At 41.8% G+C, this 9,024-nt stretch overlaps 1 protein-coding gene across 1 annotated transcript; it reads right to left on the reverse strand.

The window, feature by feature from the left end:
• Positions 1-600: 600 nt before the first annotated feature.
• On the reverse strand, positions 601-5,696 carry vmn2r1 (vomeronasal 2, receptor 1). Its single transcript, XM_085379974.1, has 13 exons — positions 5,405-5,696; positions 5,057-5,299; positions 4,745-4,939; positions 4,510-4,635; positions 4,166-4,350; positions 3,668-3,788; positions 3,361-3,588; positions 3,145-3,268; positions 2,690-2,850; positions 2,393-2,588; positions 1,990-2,237; positions 1,657-1,856; positions 601-1,521 (listed from the first exon to the last, which is right to left on the reverse strand). Exons 1-13 carry the CDS (start codon positions 5,660-5,662, stop codon positions 1,206-1,208), a joined length of 2,601 nt encoding a protein of 866 aa, XP_085236100.1. The 5' UTR covers positions 5,663-5,696; the 3' UTR covers positions 601-1,205.
• Between the last annotated feature and the right edge of the window lie 3,328 nt (positions 5,697-9,024).

A 9,024-nucleotide genomic window follows, 5' to 3' on the forward strand; every position in this document is an offset into this window, starting at 1 on the left:
ACTTTTCATGGACTGCGAGAGCAGATGTCTTTCATGAAGCGTGTTGAGCTAAAAGTTTATTAAAAGTAAAAGCAACACAAGGACTTAAGGACCTCTTTTCAGGACAAGCAGTCAACGAGGTATTTGTCATTTGAGAAATGTTTTTATTTGTGTTTGGACTTGATATGTGTACTGTAAAGTTGCTAATTGGTTTGTAATGTTCACTCGTGACCAGTTCTCATGGCGTATTGGCGATGGTGAAGCTGAGGCGAGAAAGCCCAAGTAATAAACGCCCGTTTCAAAGAACCAACCTGTGTCTGTGCTGTCGTGAAGAGAGCTACAATGAGCACAACTCAGAAAGGCATTAGAAATAATGTGAGAGGGTTATTGCACCAGCTCCTGGTTGATAGAGCAGTACACCAGGGCTCTAAGACCAGGCAGACCAACCTAAGCACTGCTTGGATTGACTTCAACAAAGTGTATGACTCAGTGCCCCACACATGGATACTGAGGTACTTGGCACTATGCAAGGCTGATAGTGCGCCAGTAACATTCATCACAAACTCATTTGTACTGCGGAAGACAACACAGGAGGCCAACTCCAAGGCATCTGATCCACTTTTTATTAAAGTTATCTAGCATAATATATATAAAAAAAAATCTACAAAAATAATAATAATGTTTCTCTTTAAGGAGAAAAATGATAATGATAATGACATAATGATAATTGTAATGATAATAACATTTATTATATTATTGAGTAATAAAATTATCCAGCAGAGGTGCACTATACATGCATTTCTGTGTTTTTTTACACGAAGCTATTTGTATGCATTTCCTTTTTAAAAATTGCAAAGTGTTTGAAAATGGTATTCAAAGAGGTTTTACAGTAACAGCCTGAACTTGTTATTATATCTACAAAATAGCTGTTTTTGGTCTATCTAATATATCACTTATTGAAATGCATGTGAAGGTACACACATTCAGTCTATTTAGGTATTTAGACACGTACATAATTTTGCATGAATACTTGTGGATCCAAAAGAAATATATATATCTTTTTCAGAATAAAATATTTTGCCCATTAATTATAGAACAAGCATGATGATGTGATCAACATGACTAGAAAGCCTAATTAGCAGCAACAGCTGTTCATTGAGTCAGTGGCACAACTTCTGTCTACATTATTTTTACATTTGTGGCTAACTTTAGTTATTACTTCGCCACTAGTCATCGATAGCAGTGGTTGCAATTGTAGCCTCAGTTGCAGTCGTAGCGAGAGACGCTGACGTCCCAGTTGAGGTTCCATCTTTAGGTTTGGGTCGGGGCTTCATCAGCTCCTCCTTATTGCGATCAGGTTTGATCAAAAGGATGTAGCACTTAGGCAAGAAGATGCAGGTTAGCAGGCCAAAGCTGGAAGCCAGGATGGCAAAAATCTGAACGGCAACCATGAACTTGCCACGGGTGCTGAGGTAAGCCGGGACAAAAGAGATCCACACGATGAAGAAGACCAGCATGCTGAAGGTAAGACATTTTGCCTCACTGTGAAAGTGTTTAAAAAGAGAACACAATTAATGTGATGAATATATAAATGACATTGTGTGTTATGAAATATTTCCCCCACAAGAAAAATTAGGGTGTGCATTGCTAATGCTTAACTTTCCTTGTGTGACCTACCTGACATAGTCCTCCAGTTTGCGAGCTATGAAGGCAAAGATAAAGGCCAGCAGAGCCAGCAGGATGTCATAAGCAAAGATGCAACAGATGAAAACCACTGAGCCTTGATCGCACTCAAGAATGATCTTTATATTCTGACCAGAGGTGTTCTTGACGGGTTGTGGAGGTAGGACAATGAGCCACACTGTGCACGCTATAGCCTGGGAAGAAGGATGTTAATGTCCGCTATATTTCCACATGGTTTTATGTTACAAACATTTAGAGGTCAGGGACAGATGTCGTATTTTACAGCTGATTAAGGTTTACCCCCACTGATGAATTATTTATGTTTACCTGTATTAATGTAGCTACAGCAGCTATTGCCCTCTGGTGAGCACGGGTGAGACGGTCGACCTCAGGGATAGGAGGGGCACTGGTGTCATTGTGGAGAGTGTTGGTTACGATGACATCAGGACTGCCATCATTCGCCGCTGCTTCGGCAGCTGCTCTTGCAGCAGCTTTTGCAGCTTTGGCAGCAGCTCTTGCTCGGGCTCGGGCAGCTTTCAGCACCTGGGCTCTCAGCATCAATACTGCTGCCTTACCTGAAAGAAAAAAGTTTACTGTGAACACACAGATTGCCTTTTTGCCCCTTATAGAGAAAATCTCAGTGATTTTATTTTGTCTGGATCAAGGCACATAAAAAGGTTAAGTAAGCTATAAAAAAAAATGGAAAAAATGATTTCAATTGGTCACCAACCAATTATGGAGGAAAGGCAGAGGGCGAATCCTAGAGCCAAGGCTACTTGACTGGTCATGCAGCTCCAGTGTTGTGGCTCTCCGAGGAAGACGATGGAGCAGAGGAAGGTCACCACCAGAGAGAAGAGCAGTGAAAAACTCAACAGTGTATCGTTGGCTTTCACCAGAGGGGTGCCAATGTGCATAATAAACAATACCTGGGAGAAAAAAATAAGAAGTTTAACCTTTTTTTTTTTGCTTGTTTCCTCTCCACATCGGAGCTTCTCTCAGGTATAATTTTGTGTTTGGCTTTTCTCACCCCGACAGCGATGGTGACTAAAGCTCCAAAGGCAGAAATGGCAATAAGAGTAATTCCCAGTGGTTCTCCAAAGGCCAGGAACTCAATGAGTTTTGGTACACAGGCGTCATGAGCCGCATTGGACCAGAAATCGCCAGTGCAAAGGATGCATTCACGAGCATCTGTGATAAAGGGAGGCCAAGTGTAATACGAGGGCATCAGGACCATGTTTACCATAATCTACATGTGCTAATGGTGTTGGGTCTATTTCAAAATTCTTGAGTTTTAAATTATCAACAGTGACTGTAACACGCAGTGTAATTCTGTGTATTTCTAAATGTGAATGTTAGATAGGAAGCACTTAAAGCATGAATGTGTGAATGAGGCAAGTTGTACAAAGTGCTTTGAGTACTCAAGTAGAGTAGAAGAAAGAGCCCATGTACCATTTAAGAAATGTGGTCCTGTTGTTTACTGACCAGTTGTGTTGCTGATCTCTCCGTCAGCACAGGGAATGCAGTCAAAGCAGCAGACCGGCTCTCCCTGTCGAATCCCCTTCCTGGTGCCCGGCTGACAGTTCTCACTGCACACTGACCGAGGAGGCTTTCACACATAGCAACAGAAATACATGAGCTACCGAATCATAATCTAAAAGGAGCATATGCTAACTTCTTCTTTATCGATATACCGCTGACCTCCAACATGTCATTGTTCCACACGATGGAGTCGTTCATTATGGTCATCCTGTTCTCTGGAGCTGCAGAGCCATTGTAGTTCCCCACAGTGACATAAGATATCTCCCCATTATTATTGACCTGCCAGTTGATGATGTCATAGAAGCCGTCCACATCTCCGTCGTTAAAGAAGATCTCCTCCCCTGTGTTTGGCATTTTGAAACGCACATTCTTCACGTAATACATCAGCTAAGGAGGAGAAAAATTGAGGTTTAAGTAGCAAAAGTACAATACGCACACACGTGACCTCATTATTGCACACGTTTACCTGCCACGGCTCAAAGTTGTTGATGTCAGCACATGTTTTCCCGACAAACGGCCCTTTTCCGGGTTCACAGTGCTCCAGGTTGTGCAGGGCGTTGGCTACAGCATACACAGCTTTGTACACGCTGCGTGAAACAGTTTCTTTATTATTATAAACATTACCACCCTGCTACAACGAGACAACAAAAGGACAAATGTGCCTTTTCAGAATTAGTACCTTGCTTACTTTGGAGCTATTTTCTGTGGTAGAAACAGTTCACAGGAAAGCTGCACACACTGCACTGAGTGAATGATTCACACAGGGCTCACTGCTACTGAGGCTTTACACACAGAACTAAAATAGATAACTATAAATTGCTTTCAGGAGCACTGTGCGACAACAGCAACAAAGTTTTCTCAGTGTATGCTGCAACAGTAGCACATTTAATTGTCTGGGTTATGGTTATATATCAGTTGCTGTTTTTGGTTGTTTGTTTTTTGAGCGGTGGCATTGTGAGCTGACCTGTAAGTGATTCGTAACTGAGAGATGTCAGTGTACGTGTTGTTGAGTTGTGCCACAGACTCCTGCCCGGTACACAGCCCATCAGGCAATCCTGTCACTGTCCTGGACAGTGTGCCGTTCACGTACGTGGCCCTCTGTTTTGCCATTCTCATAGCTTTGCTGTAGTCCAACGTGCAGTTAAACAGCTGCAAGGCAAAAGTAAAATCACAAAATTGTTATTTTGTGGGGGATCTGTTTAATTGTCAGTGTTTTCACTGAAGGTTCATCATTCACAGTTTAATTATCATTGCAATACTGATTCTACCATGTAGATGTTTGCAAGTTCCTAAGGTTAACAAACACACCGTCTCCCAGAATTCCTCAGTGAGCAAGTCTGCATAGGGGTCCAGATTCAGTAGATGATGCTGAAGACCGGGGATGTCAGCCCTCTTCACCCCAAAACCCAGGGTGCCGGCAAGGATTGAGCTCACCTGGATAGAAGCATTCAAATAATCAAGCTAAGCTCAAACATTAAAATTTGGTCCAGACTGGTTTAAACTTTCTGGATTTCTTTTGGTCATCAGTCAGCTGTTTGCTCACCCCAGGTGGCCGGCTGATGAGAGCGGAGGTAATCCAGGCCTCGCTGGCGATCCAGGTACGGTTGGTCACATTGTTGCGGAGCAGCTCACTGATGAGAGGACTGAGGTCCACGTCAGATGAAAAGACCACAATGATTTTGGCTGTGGAGTCAATTACAGTTTGAACAATGCGCTGGATGGCCTCTGGGGAATGCACCTAAAGTCCAAAGATCAGAGTACAAATTTTTTTAGCAGAAATGAAACCCCTGTGTGAACTAACAGTTGGTTTAGGGAAATAAAGATTGACTGGCAAAACTGACTGAAATCTGTCTACCTTGGGCAAGGTCTCAGAGAAGGAGATGCAGACGCCAGCTTGCTCAACCTGGTCCTTGAAGTCTTTGATGCCGTACTTGCCGTAATCATCATCAGCAGCTATGCTGCCCACCCAAGTCCAACCAAAGTGTAGCACCATCTTGGCCATAGCCGTAGACTGGTGCTCGTCATTGGGAATGGTCCTTAAGAAGGTGGGGAACTGGAACTTACTTTTCAGAGCAGAGCATGTCGAACAATAACTGACCTAAAGACAAGAGTACGAACACACTGTTGCTTTTTGCCTGAACTCTTTATCTTTGTTCATTTTCCTTAACTTTATCAAATTTTTTGACACGAGTGTCAGGCTTACCTGCGGAAAATGATAAAGTCCCAGGATCCTGGCAGTCGCGATGGACAGATCCGAGCCCCCGGCTCCCACTAGAGCAGCCAGCGGCGCTCCATCGCCGCAGCGGTAGTTGGGTACAGCTTCGTCTTGGCCTGTCAGGTAGGTCAGGGTGCCCTCCACAGCCTTGGAGATGGTGAAGCAGGAGTCGTAGATGACGTAACCCAGGTCAGTTTTGGGAAGCAGGTCGTCCCTTGCATTAATTTCCTTGATGGCAAACAACATGGTCTGTGCCCAGCGGAAGGTACGAAAGTTAAACCTACAGGATGATAAGTGACGAAGGAACAGCAGATTAATAAAGATCAGCCAGTACAAACAGTAGTGCAAGAAAGAACCTTTCTTTCAGTTAATACAGGTATTCAGTGTATGCAGAAAATGACAATACATGAAAACCAACTAATTGCAAACCATTTTAGTCTTGTGACATTATAATTTAAACTAGCCCTTAATAAATTTGTTGATTATTGTTGTGTGCTACACTTTGTAGGCCTGCCTCCATAATAATATGGCCTGCTGTAATTAATTGGCCCCAGAGGTGTTACACTACTCCGTCTTGATTCTGTTATAAAATTATGAAGCCAAGACTCCCAGGAGTAAACTGTCAGGTAGGAAAGTACTAAAATTAGGATACTTTAATAAAATTTCTTTATTCATTTAAGATCCTAAATAAGTTTTCAAGTTTAATTTTAGTTTGTTTAATACCAGCGCCCTAAGCTAGAAGACTAACCCAGCATAGCAACGATGATGAAAAAAGACATAAACATGCCCGACTCACCCCACACAGCCTGAGGAGAGAGGCACACTCGAAGTGTTGCCCTTGTTGGAAGCAACGCGCTTGTGAACAGGAAACATTCCCCCAACCACGACAGTCTTCTTTTCTACGTCCTTATAGCCGCCCAGGTTGAACTTGGCCTTCAGCTTGCATGTAGATTGTGCCGAGAGAGGTCTGAAGATGCAGAAAAGGGCACACAATCCAAGGAAAAAGAGTTTGATGTCCATGCTGTGTAGACGCAGACAGGGGTTGTGAGCTCTAGTAGCTGTAGACAGCAAATGGAAGCAGAAATGTTCGACAGGTGTCTTATCTGCTCTCTGGGGAAAAGTGCTGCACGAGGCAACCTTACAGATTCAGCAGAGCAAAAGAGAAGAGGAGGGCCCCGAGTTGAAATGAGCAGTATTTTCTCAATATGAAACACGGACAAGGCCTTTTAAATTTTGATTAAACACACAAGCTTTATGCCAATTTGTCATTAATAATGTAACAATAATAATAAAGTAGGCGTGCTTCAAATCCAAAGGCTGCAAACAGGTTTAAATCTCTTTTAAAGAAAAAAATCTGGACTTTGGGTCCACCAAAGATTCACAAAAAAACAAACACATCAACACATCTGCCTCAAACTCCTGGAAACATCCCATCATTTAATTTCGTTTATCTCTGCGCTCTCTGTATGAAAATACCAAGCAGTTCATTAGTCTGTGCTGCAGATAAACCGCCACCGGCCAGGAGTTAATTGGCAGCTGCATGTGATAACTTGTACAGTCTCTATGCAATACTACAACGCTGCGACTGTTTCTAAAGCGTCCCTTGTCCCCTGCGTACGGGTCTGGGTGTGTTGATGGGTGACTGTCTGCTTGTCTGCTCATGTTTCTCAGTCAGAGGGGAGCAGCAAACACCTGAACCCCTGGCACGCAGAGGGACGCGTGTTAGGGAACGATGGTTGACTGCGCACAATAGGTCCATAATAAAACTAAATTACACTGAAGCCCATTACAGTCTAAAGCTTTTATGTGTGTCTGTGTTAGTACATTAAGTAATATTAAAGTGAGGAAAGCAGCAATCTAAAAGCTCGTATATTTGGTTGTGTTGCATTTACAGTTGAATGATGAAACTTGGCCTCAGGGGTCTGTGCGTGGGAGCAGGAGTGTGTGATTAGGTCTTTGTGATTTGTTTCAGAATGATGCTGATGAGATCGGCAAGAAATCAATTGTGTGTAACTATTTACATTAAATGTTTCAAATGTGCTGTGTAGGTTTCAAAAGCACATTTGTTCATTTTGAAGAAACTTAGATGTGACGAAAGATAAGGTAGTCATGTGAAATGAACGCCTTTATAGGACTGTATGTACTCCTGTGAAAAGTTTGTACATCCCACCATGACTCAGCAGCTTTTAGATCAACCCTCAGTAGCAAGAAGTTGTACTGATCGTTTTCTATATCATCAGCATTGTGGAGGAATTTTGGGCCACTGTTCTGTAAAATGTTGCTTCAGTTCACTGAGCTTTACAGTCACCTTCTCTTTTTCAGATATTCTTTTGTAGATTTGATTTAAAGTTGATTAAAAGACTGAGGGGGGGGGGGGGGGGGGGGGGGGGGGGGGGGTTCAGGTAGCTGCAAAACAAGCCCAAATCACTCCTCTACCGCCGTGCTGAGCAGCTGATATGCTGCGTCCACTGTTCTCAATTGATCACAAAGTCCTGTGATTTGGTCCTAAGGTTTGACCTTGGGGTGAATTTTCATGGATATTCACTCTTAAGATTGTGGGATCATGTTAACACAAACCTGATGCAGCCCAGCAATAACTTTGCAGCTCTTTTGTTGTAAATGAGCATGTTAACATTAAATAACCCACCTATTTACAAGACAGATCAAGAGCATCTCAAGTTGCCCTTAAGAGTAAAAAGTGCATTATAAAAACATGACTCGAGTTTTTGCCTGCTGTCATAAGCGACAGCAGGTCTTTTGCTGTCATAAAAGACCTGCTTTTGCTTGGATTCTTTGCAACTGCAAGAATCCAAACAGGTGCTTGGATTCTTGTTTTGGTTTGGCAGGCCAGAGTAATGTCTGAAAATACAAAGGCCTTGAAATTGTCAGCAAATTATCCTTTTGCCTGAGATTTATTTAGTTAGATGATTATTATGAAAAAAAACTTTTTAAAACTGCACTTCTTTTTTCTTTTTTTTTTAGCAATTTTCACTTTGTGGACCAACTGGGCCTTTTGGCAGGTCATGTTTATTAAGCCTGATTTTAGGAATAAGATGGGTTAATATAAACTGCAGACTTCCACTTTAATTTTAAAATATTAACTAGAATTTTGTTTATTACAGTATTCTGTTGACTTTTATATCTCTGTGGGTTAACAATTAGTGTTTTACTGCATTTTTATTAGAAATGTATCAGTGCTTTTTTTGGGTGTGTACCCACTAAAGGTAATTGTGTAAATTAAAAATGAATACAGAAATCTGAAAGGCAAAACAGAAATTGTTACAAATAAGACGCTTTTCATAGAAGTGGTAAGTTTCAACATTGAGATCTTTATTAAAGCTCAGTTTTCCATTGTACAAATGTCATAGTTGAAACTGCATGCAGTGGCTTGGTTTGAGGCACGTTACTAAGGAGAATGAGCATTGTTGACTAAAAACACACAAACAGAAAAATAATAATCGGATGTAGAATTGCATAACTTAATCTCATGGATATTTCAATCAAATTGAACTACAAAGTCATATGTCCATTATTAGCTATTGTTTTTTGTTTTTCTCGTTTTAAATTGGAGACACGTAACATAAACACAGATGTATAAAAAGGCAGAA

The sequence above is a fragment of the Rhamphochromis longiceps genome, linkage group LG14, assembly GCF_057381845.1.
Source record: "Rhamphochromis longiceps isolate RC_006_pf linkage group LG14, R_longiceps_female_GT1.1, whole genome shotgun sequence".
NCBI classification, from domain to species: domain Eukaryota; kingdom Metazoa; phylum Chordata; class Actinopteri; order Cichliformes; family Cichlidae; genus Rhamphochromis; species Rhamphochromis longiceps.